At 38.3% G+C, this 17,980-nt stretch overlaps 1 protein-coding gene across 2 annotated transcripts; it reads left to right on the forward strand.

Moving 5' to 3' along the window:
- The first annotated feature begins 3,645 nt into the window (after nucleotides 1–3,645).
- On the forward strand, nucleotides 3,646–17,126 carry LOC116255044 (E3 ubiquitin-protein ligase RFI2). 2 transcript variants are annotated; one of them, XM_031630766.2, is made up of 7 exons: nucleotides 3,646–4,179; nucleotides 9,443–9,612; nucleotides 11,204–11,262; nucleotides 13,817–13,842; nucleotides 13,917–14,138; nucleotides 14,238–14,325; nucleotides 16,049–17,126. In XM_031630766.2, the coding sequence occupies exons 1-7, from the start codon at nucleotides 4,029–4,031 to the stop codon at nucleotides 16,770–16,772; spliced, it is 1,440 nt and encodes a 479-aa protein (XP_031486626.1). In that variant the 5' UTR covers nucleotides 3,646–4,028; the 3' UTR covers nucleotides 16,773–17,126. The 2 variants fall into 2 exon arrangements, with proteins under 2 accessions (XP_031486626.1, XP_031486625.1); XM_031630765.2 differs by having other exon boundaries at nucleotides 3,647–4,179; nucleotides 13,917–14,325.
- The last annotated feature ends 854 nt before the right edge of the window (nucleotides 17,127–17,980 follow it).

The following is a 17,980-nucleotide window of genomic DNA, read 5'->3' on the forward strand; positions in this document are numbered from 1 at the left end:
GTTTGTCGAGTCTTAATCAAGTCGATATATTCAAACGAGTTTACGAGTTTGTTGAGCCTTAATCCAGTTGAACTATAGCTCAACACTTAACTGTCGAGTCGAGCTCGAGTTGCTTCCGTCGATCTATTCTTGAACTAGAGCTCAGTCGAGTTCGAGGTTTCATTAGTCGAGCCGAGTTTGAGATGGCTGAACTCGGGCTCGACTCGTGTTCACTCTTAAGGGGGGGCCTCGGCTCATCGAGCATCACGAGCCACAAGATTTATTTTATCTATACATATAAACTTCATTAATTTTCAGTTTTTTACATTTGATGCTCCTTAAATTTTGAAATATAAACTTTGAACAAATTTTTTGGCTTTGCCACCGGGGATCACCCACTAGTTGGTCATACCGGGCTTGACTTAAAGGCTGGGGCGGAGCCAATGAGGGTTCGCATGGGGGCATTGACTCATTTTTATAAAAAAAAATAATTTACATGTAAATTTTAGAAAATTTTACTTGTTTTATATAATTTTTTTGAAAAATAAAACTTCTGGCTCCTTCCCTGCTTAAAGACCTTCAAGTTGAAGGAGATCAAGAGTCCGAAAGCAAAAATATGTCGTTTGGTATAAACTAGTAAGAGTATATCTAACTCGAACTAGAGTTAGTGAAAACAATATTCATTTTATGGTGAACCTAACTCTAGTGGTTGCCTAACCTAACTTGTTCTTTCCAGCACATGCCTACTTCATGTGACTCCATTAGGGGGCCCATAAATGGCTGGGATTCGGGTCGGGTCTGGCCTTTTTGGAGTTCAACCAGATTTGGTTTGTCGTTATCGAATCTGAATTCAGATCCAACTATCACATGATCTGATCAACATTTGCATCATGTAACCGGTCAGGTCGTTATGGGATTTCAGTTGAGTATTAGATTCCGGTTCAGTTACTAAATTGCATTAGGTTTGAATCAGATTAGTAATTAAATGCAGGGTTCACTATTAAATCCAAATAAGTAGATTCAAAACCAATTTGGTAATCAAATATAGCAGGTTCGTTTATGTCACTACCTAACACGACATAAAATTTATTCAAAAATTTGATGAGACGATTCCTTGTATTAAAAAGTTAGTGGGGTTTATATCTGCTTTGGAATTAGCATCGATGTCATTAGAATCGGCCCTCACTAATCTAATGTATATATATATATAACACTTTTTATAGAGATTCTCTTTATTTTTATCTCTTTTTTTTCTCCAATTATATATATATATATATATATATATATATATTATTAGCAGAAGTGATTTTGACTAATACATTTGAAAATGATAGTTTTTTGTTTTTAGGGCTAATCCCAAATGTCAAGCCTTTTGATAGATATATATATATATATATCACGAACTTAAGATTTCTATATATATATATATAAAAGCAAAAAGTGTTAGAAATCTTAAGTTCGTGATATATATATATATATATATATATATATATATATATATATATATATATATATATATATATATATATATATATATATATATATATATATATATATATATATATATATATATATATATATATATATATATATATATATATATATATATATATATATATATATATATATATATATATATATATATATATATATATATATATAACACGAGAAAAAAAAAGATAAAAAGAAAGATAATCTCTATCAAAAGGCTTGACATTTGGCATTAGCCCTAAAAACAAAAAACTATCATTTTCAAATGTATTAGTCAAAATCACTTCTGCTAATAATATATATGTATATATATATATATATAATTGGAGAAAAAAAAGGAGATAAAAAGAAAGAGAATCTCTATCAAAAGGCTTGGCATTTGGCATTAGCGCTAAAAAACTGAAAAATATCATTTTCAGATGTATTAGTCCAAATCACTTCTGCTAATAATTGCCAAAAAAAAAAAGAGCCTAACTCTATCCTTGTTTCTTTTTAAATGTATAAACACAAGCTTTTTTTAAAAGAGTAGGTGAAGCTTAGTGATGTTTAAATGTTGAATGGATGGCTAATGACCAATTCCGTATAGAGCACGGTCGATGCTCGAGTCGATCACGGTGGTTGATTCATATAAGCCCCTCATGTCATGAACACTGTGAGGGGCTTTTTCGTCATTCTCAAAAAGAAATTGAAGGCTTTTTTTTTTTTTCACTTTTCCATCTTTGTCCATACGCAGGGTTTTAGCCTTTTTAATCTCCTGAACATTTTGGACATTTTACCATCCAAGCATCGAGCACCGACCATTAAATCCGACTGGGCATGTGTAGGCCGGCCTCTGAACAATATGACTAGCACACGAGCCCAGCCGAGTCGGGCCCGAGCTTTACAAAGTCGAGCTTGACTCGACTACAATTGCTCGAGCTTGAGCTTTGCTCAAACTCAAGTTGACTACACAAAGTCGAGCTTGAACTTGACTCGTTTAACTAGTTTAGCAAATTAAACTCGACTCGTTTCCATTTGAGATGAATGTCACTCTTGCCCGTTGAACATGGGTATTCATTCATCAATTGATCATAAACAGCCCACTCCATAGGCAAAACTACCTTGGAGTTTTCCATGTTTGATAGCATCGGATCTACGGCTATCCAAACACACCCTACTACGTCTCTTTGACTAACATTATTTTTTCAATCTAAGTCTAGAAAAATTCAATATATAAGGCAATTTTTTCGTTAAAATAAAGTAATTTTTTTTCCCGATTATATCTTGTCGTAAGTGAACACATCTAAGATAAGCTGTCGTTGAATATAAAAGTCGAAAGAAAAACAATTTTAAATTTCTCAAAATAACAAAGCTTTAAATTGATGTCATGCGTTGGAAAAAGCGCAATACACGTTTAGAATTTATTATGTTATTTTCGAAAGTTACGTTGCTACCCTTAAGTTAAGAGGAAATATTTTACACGTGGAAATTATTTAACTTAAGAAGTTAATAATGAATATCATGAGAGTTTTTTTTTTTTCCCATGTTTCAAAATATACTTTTTAATAAAAGATACAATAAAGGATGAACTGTCTTTTTTGGAGAATGCAATAAAAATGCTCAAAAAATTAAAATTCCCCCTAATTATAGAGAACTAACTTTACATCGTTAGAAACTTTAGACAACAACTACCGAGATCCTGTCTTAAAGCGTAAATGTAAGAAAAAAAAAAGAATTGGGAAATGCCTATATTTGCTTATAATTTAAAAACCTGAAATGTTTTTTTACAATTTTCTTAATAAAGGCCACACTTTTTATAAATACCATCAAATACGATATTGAATTACACGAAAAATTAGCTAAAAAGATTATCGGACTTTTTGTTCGACAGTTTCGGGACGGTTACTAAGAAAAAATAGAAAAAAATAACAACATTTTTAAAAATTAGAAAAATGAGTGAAAATGGGAAAACTCCAATTACGAGAGGGGAGAGACGAGTTTGTCAATATCCGACAAGAGGAGGACGTGTCCGGGAAAAATCCACAAGGAGCGATTCTGGACCGTCGATCGTGTGGAGATGGACGGCTGGCAGGATTCGGCGGATACTGTGTGTTCGGAAGGCGGGGAAAGCGGGTCAGGTTGCGGTCGAGATTTTTCTCCTCGAGAATTTCTTCGCTCTCCGGTAAGAAAATAAATTCAAATTAAGAAAAAAAAAAGGAAAATCTATCTCTCTCTCTCTCTCTCCCGTTCTCTCTCTCTCTCCCCCTCTTCCTCTCTCCGTCTCTCATTCGGTGGATCGATCGATGTTCAGTTGCATCCGACCCCATCCCGTCTTCCTCCCTCGAATTTCAGAGCGCAGAGGGAGGAATTTGGGGTAGGATCGGTTTTTTTTTTCCCTTTTTTGTTTTCTTTAGTTCCGGCTATTTGGTCCTGTCTTGGTTTCGTCGTCGCTGGTCTGGTGCGGATGATGCTTGGTTGGACGACGAGAAGGTTGGCTTCTGATTAGGGCTTGTCGAGATTTTTCGGGGAGATAGGGTCTCCTGCGGAGGTGAGGAGGGCAGTGGTGGGGAGCTCGGATCATGGGGAGCGGGGAGGTGGAGGATCAGAAAGGGGGGACGCCGTTCAACGCCGGAGGAGCGGCGATCTCGTGTTCGATTTGCTTGGAGGTCGTGGCGGACAGCGGGGATCGGTCCACTGCAAGGCTACAATGCGGGCACCAGTTCCATTTGGGTAATTATGTTCATTTTCTCTCTTTTCTTGTTTAGGTTTCTTGGAAACTTTGTAGGGGTTTTTGGCCTTTGATGCGGCGAAAATTTTCGTCTGTGTGTGAGAATTTTTCTAAATAATCTGATGTTGTTGGTGGTGCATGTTGTGTGACTTGATGATTCTTTGTTTGGACGAGTAGGACTTAAGTCATCTGATGGATCCAAGGGACCTTTTGTCGATCTCAATTACGGGGGAATTGAACTCGCTCTCAATTCCGAGTTATTGAGCTCGTGATCGTCCATGGATGTGCCACGACGTTATTTTTGTGATCCGTGGCCGCTACTTGCGACATAACAAGTTGGTACCGGAGAAAATTCCATTCTTGCTGGCTATTCGTTTTTTGGGGACATGGGATCTGCCTAAGATGGTATTTTGAGGCGGTCTTCTTTTCTCTGAGATGTGGATGGCATCAACTTGAGTTGCATTTCCCTTTGTGGGCATCTGTCGCTTATATTTTTTGGTAGTACACTGGGAAAGTTACAGCCCTTGCATTCCGGGAATTCAATATTTTTTATCCGTTATAATGTCTATATTTTTGCAGTTCTTGGTTAGCTTATTTATTATGCTGGAATACGCTGGAAAGCAAAACACTATTGCCCCATGATGGAATTTTCATCTGGTTGTCTCGTCTGGAATTCCACAAACATCATAGTCGATGGATTTTGTTGTACGGAACATCGTTTGTCCACCTTGCTGATAATTTAATTCAATAAGCTGGAATATGAGAATCATGCCAACACGTGCACCAGCACGCACACCTCTAGCCCGTCCAGCAGAGTTGTTAATGGTCTCAAATGCCTTAACATTATTCTGGGATCATGACACGGTTCTGTAATAAGTTACCCAAACAATGAATTGGCTGTATTAGTAATGTAGGTATTCATAAATATCTTGTCAATTTCAAGTTAAGGCTGTATCTGATGCTAAGAAAATTCATTTGTGTGTTGGTTAAGCAGCACTTCCTAAGGACATTGATCAAGAATGAAAATTCTGTATATAAAGCAATCATATTCTCTTGCATCAGGGCCGCTAGTGTGTGGTAAACCTTCTTCCATCAGCCATGTGTCTATGTCCAACTTGAGCATTGTTTGGGTTTTTATTTTAACTAACCTTGGCCCTTCTATCGGCTTCCTCAGTTCCTTCGAAATGCTTTTACAGTTGTAACAGTTCATTGTTGTTGGGGTTTTTCTTTGTGAAACTGAGACTATTGGCTCGAACTAACACAAACTTACCGTAGGCTGTGAGAACATATTTATAGGTTTTTCCTTGATTAAAAATTCATGGTACCTATGCTTTGACAAACACCCTGTTAGAACATGAAAAGTTTTGTGGTCTCAATCCTTCTTTTCAGCACTTCTATATTGCATGGTCATGTATAATTCCATGTTTGGCCTCTGATGTCCTGTTTTCTGTATCTCCCCCTTTCTCCCCATTGAAGATTTTGAGCTACCCCTTGTGAGTTATTGGAAATTGGCAGTAAATGATCGCTAATTAGTATGTTTTCAAACGGCTAGATTTATAGACATTTTAGGCTAATGTTAGAAAACCTGCACTTCCAAAGATCAATATAACAGCCACCTCCATTACCACCAAATAAATGAAGATATTATAGTTCTGCTAATCTCTGCAGTCCTGCAGAAGCCTACTTCAGTATTTGACATCGTTGTTGTGTTTTTGTCTTTATTCTACTTGAAGGCTATAGGAAGTTCTTCTCATAAACTGTCTATAATCAATATTTTCTGTTCTCGCTGTTTCAGTTGGTGAGTGCTTGCTTCTATTTGTGCTTATGCTGCAAACTTCATTCTAACTTCCCCTCATGGATTTCATTTCAATATCATCTCAAAGAAAGGTGAAGAAATACAAGACAATATCTTACTCTACTATTGATGTTCTGAAATTTTTTTGGGTAAAAAAACTGGATTTGGAAGTTCTAATAAGATCTCACTCTTGAACAAAAACCGATTTTGTGATTTAGTTTTATATCATAGTTATCAGAAACTTTTACTTAAAGGGGAATCTTGCTTCTGGGAAGCACGTTTTGGAAACTATAAGCTTGATGTTTCCCTAATGAGGGTAAGCTTAGAGAAACCTACTTCTCACTTGCAGGAAGTTCGTCTCATGGAAAGGAAAAGTCACGTCTCAAGTTATTTATTTTCATCACTGATTAGTTGAATTTCTTCATCATTTTGTCGTTACTTTTTTAATGGTTGTGTGTTTTCTAAAAGGATATGTGTGACATTATATTGTTGTGAGTACACACTTAAATTTCTATTAGCTTTTAGCTTACTTTTTTTCATTTTATTATTGCTACTATTTTGTTGTTTATTTCCTTATAAATTTTCTTAAGTGTGTCTCACTTCCCATTTTCATATTGAGGCTCGTTACCCCGCTTCTGCTCCTTGCCTTTCTGTTGGTATCCACTTGTTGTCCCTGTAGCTATGATTTATGTCCTTTCTAAGATTTGATTTTATTTTTTTCCAATATTCTGCCAATTAAAACAGAGATTTTTTTTTCTTCGATTTCCCATGGGATCTTAGCTTGTTGTTCGACATTTTTAACATCCCCTTGTGTCTCAAATATCATATATTTTCCTTTTTTTAACTTCCTATGCTTTTCTTGATTCGCTTGAATGGCAGTCCTGCTCAGGTGCGTATTGGAATTGGTGGTTGATTTCTTTGTAATTGAGGTTTTCAATGTCTCCTTCAAAGCCACTAAAATGCCCTTATGAGTCTACTCATTCTGTGGTCCATGGAGTTCGTCATTGTAGGCTACACCCTGGTACTAAAATAAGTTTTTCTTAAGGGATGAATGTTTACAGCTATAGTTTCTGTCTATTGAAGTGAACATTTTGGTTGGGTGTAAAGTAGGGATGATGTTCTTGTTCTTTAAATATTTAATTTTTGCTTTTTGTTTTTGACACCCACTGAACTTGTTTTTGTATCTGTCTTCATATATATATATATATATATATATATATATATTTGTTGAAATCTCGTTTTTTTGTGTTCATGATCACATTCTGTTCTTTAAATTTCTAGCTTTCAATAATTTCCGTGTGGTCACTATCATCAATGCAGTGGTCCTTTTTTTTAGGCAGGGCTTCATATATATATATATATATATATATATATATATAGAGAGAGAGAGAGAGAGAGAGAGAAATTCTGTTCCATTTGTATCATTATCAGGTCTGGGCATCGGACGGGCCGCTCAGCCCGGCCCGGACCGGGTCCTGCCCCTTTCCCCGCCCTCCCGTCGCGCTCTGAGAGTCCGATGGAGGAGGAGGGGGAGGAGATGGAGGAGGAAGGGGAGGGAGACGGAGGAGGAGGGAGAGGGAGAGAGAGAGGGGGAGAGGGAGAGGGAGGGGGAGAGGGAGAGGGAGAGAGGAGAGGGAGAGAGGAACAGGAGCAGAGAGGGAGAGGGGAACGAGAGCAGAGAGGGAGAGGGGGAGCGGGAGCAGAGAGGGAGAGGGAGAGGGGGAGCGGGAGCAGAGGGGGAGGGGGGGAGCAGAGAGGGAGAGGGAGAGGGAGAGGGGGGAGCAGAGAGGGAGGGGGAGCGGGAGTGGAGAGGGAGAGCGGGGAGTCGGGAGTGGAGTGGAGAGAGAGGGGGAGCGAGAGTCGAGCCGGGCCGGGCCGCCGCCGGGCCGGCCTATCGGGCCCGGGTCCGGCCCGTTGCCCAGGCTTAATCGTTATGCATATGTAGATAAATCAATCTTTAACTTGTCAGTGGACATAGCGGAAGATGAAGTATCTTAAGGGTGAAAGCATATATGATATAGGTTTGAGGATAATAGATAGGGCAATAAGATTGGTTCAGGAGTTGATAGACTCCTGTATTCTGTTTCTGTTCGTGTCTTTTGGGTAAAACCCTGTAATCACCCTATGAATAGTTGGGTGTGGTGATCCCCAGTTTTCATTGATGGTTAATGAAGTGAATCCCTTTCTGTTGTAAGGATAAGTTCTAACAGAGAGAAATAAGGGTGTTTGATTGTTTTTCTCATTCATACCTTTTGTATATTGTGTATGCATATTGCATATAGTTACAGCCATCCCAATGTACAGCATACATGTTAGTCACATGTATTTGTACTTTTTTATATAACCATTATGTCGATGCTGGATATGTCAAAAATAAAGTTAATGCACAGAGTACATCGTTAAGAATATATATTAATTGCAAGGATGCTAGCTATGCACTCTACAATGAAGTTTGACTAGGACCATTTTATTGAAAGCTACCTTCGCTAAGGTTTAGTGGTTTGTTTTCGAAAGAGTCATGTGCATGTTCATGGGTATGAAAGTAACAACTGGAATATCCTTGGAGGTTCACTTATGCACAGTATAAAAAGATTGCCCTCTGTTGGAGGCTGCTGTTTGAATAAATCAGTAGTTGTGTTTCTTTTGGCTGCTGTTGTATTCTTAGGTTTTGTTTGTCAACAGCAAACCTATTCTGCAAAGTCAAGGACTGAATCATCTCTCCACAATATTTGAAGGAATATTTATGGTTCCATCTAATGAGCTAGAAACTTATGGAGTTCAATGGATGTAGTTGCAGTAAGAAGCTTGAAGATCATGGAGGTGTTTCTTACCTTGTATTTTGGCCTAAAATGAGAGCAATCTTTCATAAAAACATCTGGATATTTGTCTATCTTGAGTTATTGGGATGCTGTCAAGCTTTTCTGCAGTGAGTTTTCCTGTGGTACCTGAATACATTTGCCCTGCTGCTAGATATTGGGTAGATTTAAATTTCTTGCTTGACCTTGTTATGCTATCATTTAAACGGATAAAGATTGCTTGCTTGGAAGCACATGTAAGAAAGGCAATAAAAAAAAATGTTCATTGCTACCTCTATAGGCAGCTACTTAGAACATGTTTGGAAGAATTTGTGTAATCATCTGGCCTGTTTATAAGGTATTTACTCTTCCTCATGGTGAGGGGTTCCATGTCCATGGGGCATCCTGTGCACATGTGGGCATGTATGTCTAAATGTCTAGTGCATATTAATATGGTCTGTTTTCTTCTTCTGTTGGTTCTTATTTTTCATAAAGATTTCCTGCTCCACTGAGTCCTCAGGAATGAACTTAAGGGTTGTTCATCACGTTTAGGTTGCTATTTTTCCTTTAAATTTCTCCAAGTTAGTTCAGCCTTGAACTGTTTTCTTTTGGTTGCATACTGGTGATGTGTTGTTTTTATCCTCCTTTTTTACACATGTTTTCACCATTATGCAGATTGTATTGGTTCAGCCTTTAATGCAAAAGGAGCAATGCAATGCCCAAATTGTAGGAAAGTGGAGAAGGGTCAATGGCTTTTTGCAAATGGATATCGTGCATTTGCGGATTTTGGTATGGATGACTGGACACATGATGAGGATCTCTATGACCTTAGTTACTCTGAAATTGTAAGTTCGTCTAACTGAGACAGTCACTGTACTTATTTATATATATCCTGAATCTTCCTTCTTTTGCATTGGATAATTCCATTTCTTGAGTATCTCTCTCTTTTTTCTTCTCGTCAGAGAAAATCTGATGAATATCTATTCTTTGACACTTTTTCTAGTCATTAATGATTAAATGCGGACACGTTGAAGTCAGTTAAAAATAGTTTACAAAATGACTAACAAGTGGAAGAAGAGTTTGAATAGAAACTAGAATCTATTATCGCCATTAAATGGAATGTGAACTCAAAACCTGACATGATTCAAACCTCCATCCGCTGAGGGAGCTAGAAGAAAAGGAGGAAGAAGAGAAGAGGTGAAGGAGGGGGAGGAAGATGAAAACGAAGCGAAAATGAAGAAGAGACAAAAAAAGAAAAAAGATAGTAGGAGGAAGATGAGAGGGTGATGACTGACGAGGGATGATAATAACCTAGATCAAATGTTTGATTGAATTTAGTTATGGAAAATCTGATGCTGGACTCTTTGTTGACCATGCTCAACACACAATCCGAGATGCCTCATGGCTCACTTGCTGGGAACTGCACCTGCACTGGTTTCATGTTGTTGTAGTTGCTTCTGCACTGCAGACGCATCATCTCCATAGGGTGTTTGAACCAAGGTGGATCCAGATCTTTTCTTTTCCTGAAATTTCATGCAAGTTTTTGTGTGGGGTAGGGTTTTTTTTTTTTTTATTACGTAGTATATCAGATTGTCATATATAACTTATTATATATGTTAAAAAGTGTGGAAAACAACTATTATATATATTAAGCTATTGATTATTAAGTTATATGATATGACTAATAATCTAATAGTGATATAGTCATCATATAACAATGCTCCATTAGCAGTCAATGTTATATGACTTATTATATTTGTATATTGATGACAAAATATAAAGTCTATAGCATTGACTTTGAAGATTCAAGAAACTGAAAATCAGTACAATAAGCGCACAACACACCTTGCATTGCCTAAGTGGGTGATGCAGGTGGTATAGCACCTAGGCGCACTTGTAGGCGACACATCAACAACATAGCTCATAATTATTTCTGGATTGGTACAACTGGATCATGTGTTGACAATTGTTCTCTGTGGGCAACTCACATGCTTGAGCAATGGAGTAAGCCGTGGTACTCTATCAAGACTTCTCCATTTGTAAATGCTTCAGTTAGAGTTGGTAGCTTGACAAGGGAAAAAAATAGTTACTGTACTTTGGACCCAAACAGACCTGATGCACTTTTCCTGTTCCATGGGTCATGTGACTCCACTAATATTTTCCACCATGCTAGTGTTTCTTAGTCTGCAATGTATTCTTTGGCTAAGGAAGAGGTCCTTTTGTTTCTTATAAAATTATAGGTGAGGGATTGCTTAGTATTTTCATGCTTTTAAATGCCTTTTTGTGTTATGGCATAATAATAATAACAGTAATAATAATGATAATAATAAGAATAAATGTCTAAGAACATTTATAATTACTTTCTTTATCTAGTTTAAGCTACTATATGCAGTATCTCATTCACAACTGATATGATTTTTGTTTCCCTATTTGCAGCCATTTGGTGTTCATTGGTGTCCATTTCGTGGATTTACTCAACTGTCATCCTCCTTTGAGTAAGCTCATTTGAGTCAGTTATTTAGGTTTACATGTTATTAACTTATTATGTCATTTCTTGGATTTACTCAACTTTGTTGACTGCAGCAATATAGTTTGTTATCTACCGTAAATTGTTGCTGCATTGTCAATTAGACATGTTTGAACTGTTTTAGGTTGCTAATGGCTTGGATCAATAAGATACATGTTTCAACATTTGGATGAAATTTAAGAACTGAATTATGTAAACTGTTGGCATGAGAGCTTATGCAGTCATGTAGTCATGTGATTCTTGTCTTATGCAAAACTTAAAATATTGCTAAGTTTTATCTTTTAATGTGGTTGGGCAACAGCATGTTTTTCATTTCTTAATCTTGTAATTAGCAGTTGAAAGCTATGTCACTAGGTTTCTCCATTTCACTCATTGCTCCATCCCCTTTGTGCAAATCATATATTCAAAAAAATGTTGGATCCTTGAATCAATTGCTGTATCCATGTCAGAACTCATCGTGCTTTCTTTTCTAATCAAATAAAACATGAAAAAGAAGGAATTTCAGCAATGCAATAATAAATTGTTGGGAGATGGAACACTATCCGTCTCATTGACTAGAATCCTGACCAGTGAAGAATGACTATTACTCATCTTATTTTGTTCGTGTTTTTGGCTGTAGCTTTCAAATATGTGATGCATAGTTTTGATTATAACTTTTATTAGATGCGCTGTCCAATCCTTTTAGTTGGTAATAAATGAAAATATCGTGTGTTGCTTTCCTGGGATCTTATTTCGTCAAGCAAAGAAGGAAATTACGTACATGAACTAAAAGAGGATGATATCAGCTCTAACATTTCACAATGCCTTATTTGGAAGATTCTGTGTGGCATTTGCTTTATGTCAAATATAAAAGAAGTGAATATCTTAACTCTTGATGCTCAGATTGTTGATTGTCATGATGCCGGATGATATTCTGGAGCATTGGATAAAACCAAGCAATTTCTCTTTCCTCTCCTATGATCTCATTCAATGTCTTGGTTATGCATGGGGTGCCCTTCTGCCAAGCTTCACAGAGTAATTATGGCTGGTCTTCTTTTCCTTAGAACCCCAGTGAGAAAGCTAGGATATTCAGGTGTCTGGATTGGTCTAGCTCAAGTATTGCAATTGGGGTTGTCTCGCTAGACCTTGGCCTTGCTTTATTTTGTTTGAAATTTTGACCGACTCCCTCTTGTGGCCACCAAGCCTCTCTCTTTCTCTCTTTTCCTCTGTAGGCCTGTTTGTGATTTGTGAACAATGAATCTACAATTTGTTATCCATTTTTTCTAGTCAAGCCGATGACAGATCTTGTCAATGGATAGATTGATTGGATTTTCTGGTGTTACATGTTTTTCACACCGATGTGCACCAAGCTGTCTTTTCCTTTTGGAATGCTTTCTATTGAAATGCATAAGTTCTATCATGTATAAAAATCACAATTCAGCTTATCTTGTCCTGATATATGAGGAAAAATTCTAAGTTTCTAATCCTAAATAGTCTTCAGCTGACTTAGGCCTCACTTGAACTTAAAATCTTGCTGCCTTAGCAGCTCTTATCAATCTTAAGGTGGTTAGGCAAACAATTTCCCTCGTAAATCCAATGTAGCTTTGTAGATAGATCATACTGTATATTTGTGGCAGATACTAGTGGTGACACTGAAAATCTGAGTGCATCCCGCTATAGTACCTGGACAGATGCTATAACCATGATCTCGACTCTCAGCGAGAGCATCTTTGATCCCTCCTATCAATGATAATTTCCTATGTGTATCATTTGGTGTTTCTTAGTTTTTACCTTGTTGCTATAACCTCAATTCAGGTTCTTTATTTGTTGCTTCCACTTGTTGTTCCTGGTGGGGTGGTCATCCTGGTGGGGTGGTCACATTGATTTATTGGGATGCAGTGTACTTATTGTAAGAATATAAGAGTTACTAAATAGATGATGACCGTTGCTGAATATGCTCTTCTGTATTGCAAAAGACATCTTAGTTGAATTGGTAAATCTACTTTTCTGGTTGGGCATTTTGGCCAGTCTCATCATCATGCTTCATCTGTGTCAAATCTGAAGTATTTTCACGTACGGGTTCTCCACTCAGCAGTACCAGATGAGGGAATTTGATCCTTAACCACACAGAATGCTTTGTCCAAGTATTCATTGGTTTCAATACCCTATATCTTTTCAATGTGATTCTCCTGAAGTTGTCTTTACATACTTCAAGGTGAGATAGGGCAAAAGGACCATATTTTCATGTGATATGGAGTATGGACATTGGCATGCAAACACTGAACCAACAGAACCATTTACTTTGATGAAATTCTCTCTATATAAATTAATGGCCATGCATTCCTGATGGTGTGTTAATCACACTAACTTGCATATAGCATTTATGAGCAAGAAATGTACTTGTTTACTTCCTAGTCCTAACCATATGATAGTAACTTAAACAGTAAAATTTAAATGCAGTGATCCTGAATTTCATTATTAATTATCCATTTTGTTCTTTAGAAACTTGTGCATTTATATGTTATTTTTTTGTGATATTGCAGGGATGCTGATCCTTCTTCAAGTGCATGTGAGTTTCTAACTTTAGGGTATTCCCTTTTTCCATAGACCTGATTCAGGCAAACTAAAGGTTTTCTTATGCAGATCAAGATCTGTTTGGTCGTCATGCCATCTTTGCTGATCATGCAAGTGCTTCATCAACCACGCACGCATGCCCCTATCTAGCTCTTCATGCTTTTGTTCAGCCAGTTCATCAACCTTCTTCATCCAGTAATTCTGACACTGTAGCTGATGTCACTGCTTTCCATCATCACTGGGCTGGACTTTCTGGCCCTGCCGATATTGCTACTTCTCATGGCTTTCCTGGTACGGAGCTCCATCATAATTGGGAGCCACATTCTCCACCATTCTCTCCAACAAGTGGGCTTATGCAGGGTTCTGACCAGGCTTCTGCACCTACTGCAGCAACACAACGATCTAGCAGAAGCAGTTTTGATTCAGATGGACTGCCTAGAGTTGGAGCTTTCCTGCCCCCTTTTCTTTTCGGCCACGGGTAAGTTTGTTGTCGTACTCTTTGCTCCATTCATAAACGTTTTAGCACAAATTTTAGGTCTGAGTGCTGAGGTGTTGGTCGTGTAACTTGATCAGCTGCCTGGATATGCCAATATCTTGACATAAGTTGTCTTTAGGACATTAACACATGCTTGTTCACTTTCCTGCAACATTGCATTCAACCATCCTGCTTGACTTATGGCTTGTTATGGGATATGCTACCTAAGACCATGTGGTGGACCTGTTAATGCTTGTTGAGAATTTTGCTTAAGACTATACGAACTTTTATGTGCATCAGTTCCATTAGATAAGTGAATGTACAGTTAGTTACCTGATTTTCTAGATGTTCATTATCTATTTGGAAGGACTTTGAACAATTTTTTGTCCACTATTAGCAGAAACTGGCATTTGGGGGAAAAAGAAAGTTCCAAACCTGAGCTTGAAGAAAGTAGTCGTGGCAATCAGCAATGCTTTACCTGAAAAAACTATACAATATTCTTATTTCAACTCCAATTATATCAGCAAAATTAGACAACAGCCAAGTTAAGCTGTGAATATGAGACACTGGAGGTGTCTTTTGGTCTAGGTCATGTTACTTATATGCACGATGCCCGTTCTACCTATCACTTTGTTGAGAAGCTGGATCTAGGGAGATTGTGCAAGTTACGACTAGATAAAATCTATTATTTGGCATACCAGAGGTAGATCTACCTTATTACATTCCTAACATGTATAAATTCAAATGTGAGATATTTATAACAAATGTTGGTAATGGCTATCCTATGTATTCTGTGGCGTTTAAAAGTTTATCTGTTGCATCCTTACTTTAACATGATGTAAGCAGTAGTTGGATACGTTGAGTCATATAACTGATACCTAAAAACATTAATTAGTGAGATCTATCATAGATATGAGTCCCCAAACTAAGATCTGAAGCATCAACTGAACCGATTGTTGAGATTATATTATCTATCCAATTAAAAATTGCATGGCGTATCTCACAAAGAGGTCTAGCTGTGAAAACGTTGGCTTCGGTGATGTGGTCAGAAGGATTTTCAATGTAGAAAATGAAATTTAAAAAGTAATCAACAGAATTAAAGTAGCTAAAGTACTCCGTAACTTGGTGGGAAACAACATAAGACTAGGTTAATGTACAAATCATTAAAAGTTCATCTTTTTCTTGATAAAATCCTATATATAATGTTAGTAATGGCACTAAGAACATCTCGATGCACATGTACAGACCAGTCAGCCACGAGTAGGAATCAGGTTGCTGCCTGTTTCGCCTTCCTATGTCGCCCAGCTGTAAACCGTTCATCTCGTTTGTCACTGGCTTTCATCAGCACACTGACAATTTGACAGGACCAGATATGTGGGGCAAGTCACTGGGTGGCATACAAGTCATGGCCTGATCTTAGTTCATCAGCCAACTTGGTCGACCAAGAAGAAAAGTCATGCCAATTAACTTGGACAAGTCACTGGGTCTGCCAGCCAAGTTTAAGAACTGAATTAATCTTCAGTTTCCTGTGATGATGAAACATGATCTTGTCCTTAAAGTTTCCTTTCATTTTCATGTGTTTTAAACTGACTTTTGCAATGAAGTTCTTTTAGTCTTCTGTTTTCCTTGATTGTGCTTTGCCAATGCTCCTTGAGATATCTTCATCTTCATGCATATTAGTTATTGGAATGAAGTTTCTGATTTTAAAACTCTTGCTATGTTGTAGATCTTCCAGAGCAGCCAGCTCTGTCATTTCTTCAGGGGTGCCACCTTATGTTGTTAATTCCCGTGGTCATGCTCGTGTTCATGCATACCAACAAACTTCTCCCGCTATTCGTGGTGCGTTTCCAATGCCAAGTAGACGGTCTGCCCCTCGATCATTAGCCCCAGTGCCCACATCCCATCTAGGTACAGCTGCTGCTGCTGCTGCACCACTTGATCACGGTGGCTTCTATTCCACTGTATCTGCTTCTAGTAGGAATCGCCAAGATGGCGAGAGTTCTGGCAGCCGCCAGAACCATGGTCATGGATGGGAAAGAGAACGTTTTGCTCCATTTCCTTGGGTTCCGGTTGATGGAGAATCACACTGGTGGGGACCATTTCACCATGGCCAAGCTCCTGCTGGTAGTAGTGCTGGCGGTCCCGATTCTGTCCATAGAGGTGTTCATTGGCTTTATGCTGGTGTGGACCGATCTGGACAGACACAAGCTGCTGCAAGTGGTGCTGCTGGTGGCTCAGATTCTGTCAGCCGAAGCACTTGGTGGCCATCATATTCTACCATGGATCGTGCTGGGCAGGGGCAACCTCCTCCTGGTGGTGTAGGTACCTCAGATCCTGTCAACAGAACCAGTTTGTGGCAGTTATATGTCGATAGAGGAGGACAAGGGCGCAATGAAAGTCCATATCAGCACCATGTTCGTCTTCCTAGAATGCCGCCTCCATTTATGTGAAGCATCCTCTATAAATTATAATTAAAAAGAAAAAAAAATCTAATGTTGTAATTCCAGCATCGCTTGTAAACTGGTGGCTGGGAACTGCAAACCATCTTCTCTTGGCACTCTGAAGTTTGACGTTGCCATGTTCAGGATAAACAGGTTCTTTGAGATGTGGCATAAACAGCTGAAATTATGGGTGGTGGGCGCAGGTTTTGCCATTCTCTGTTTGTTGTTGTTTCTTTTCCTGTTCTTTTTGGCAATGGGCATGAGTGGATATTTTCTTGGCTCGCCAGCAAGAGCTACTGTCAAATAATTCCTTCCTCTGGCTGGAGCGCTATCCAAACAAATGCCATCTTGATATTATCAATCTGCCTTGTGTTGCCTTGCAGAGTTAGTCTTCTTGGTGGTGCACCTGTGTTTGTCTGTGTGAACATAAGCCTGTGTGCGTTAAACAGGGTCTTCGCCTCTTCGGTACAGGAAAACGTTGCTGTATATGACCGTTCTCATGTCTCCAGCATCTAGTGGGAAGTGAAATCTTGGGGGCAACTTCAGTTGAACCTGTGACATGAATTGGCCTCCGAACTGCATCTATTTGGTAAGTCACTCCTCGAGAATCAGTTTGGTTGCTGAGGATGCTGATGTTAGGTGGCGTTCGTATCCTTTTGTATCTAATGAGATCAAAGATTCTTTGCGAACATGGTTAGTGAGGAGAAGATCAGCTGCAATCTCTTCCGCGGCAAAATTTTAGTCCAAAATTTTGCCAAGATGAATTCTTCCGTCTTACATTTCACCTGGGATTTTTGTCGTAGCTGGGGGGGTGATCGTAGCTATTGCAAATTAAGTCGCTATGGTCAGGCCTCTTGCCTGAGAATGTTTCATCTGTTCTTGGTTTCTGAAAGAATTCTTTTCTTTTTCTTCTGTTTTGGCCTGATATGTGGTTGTCCTTGTTTGATGACAAAAATGTGGGAGTTCATTACTTTTCATAAAGGAATTACTACGAAAGTGAGATTTCTAGAAAATTTTAGGAATTCTCCTGACGAATCCAATGACTTATACCAGATTTTGCTAAGGGAATCCACCAAGGAACGCATGTGAGATGTCAAAGTCTTTTATGTTATTTGATTGTACACCTCTGTTCACTTGAAGGTCTTCATCACATTTTTTTGTTGGCTGCAAACGGTTTTTTGCTGTGCTGCCATTTCGTCATCTCGTCTCTGCAAAAC

The sequence above is a fragment of the Nymphaea colorata genome, chromosome 5 (assembly GCF_008831285.2).
Source record: "Nymphaea colorata isolate Beijing-Zhang1983 chromosome 5, ASM883128v2, whole genome shotgun sequence".
NCBI lineage: Eukaryota > Viridiplantae > Streptophyta > Magnoliopsida > Nymphaeales > Nymphaeaceae > Nymphaea > Nymphaea colorata.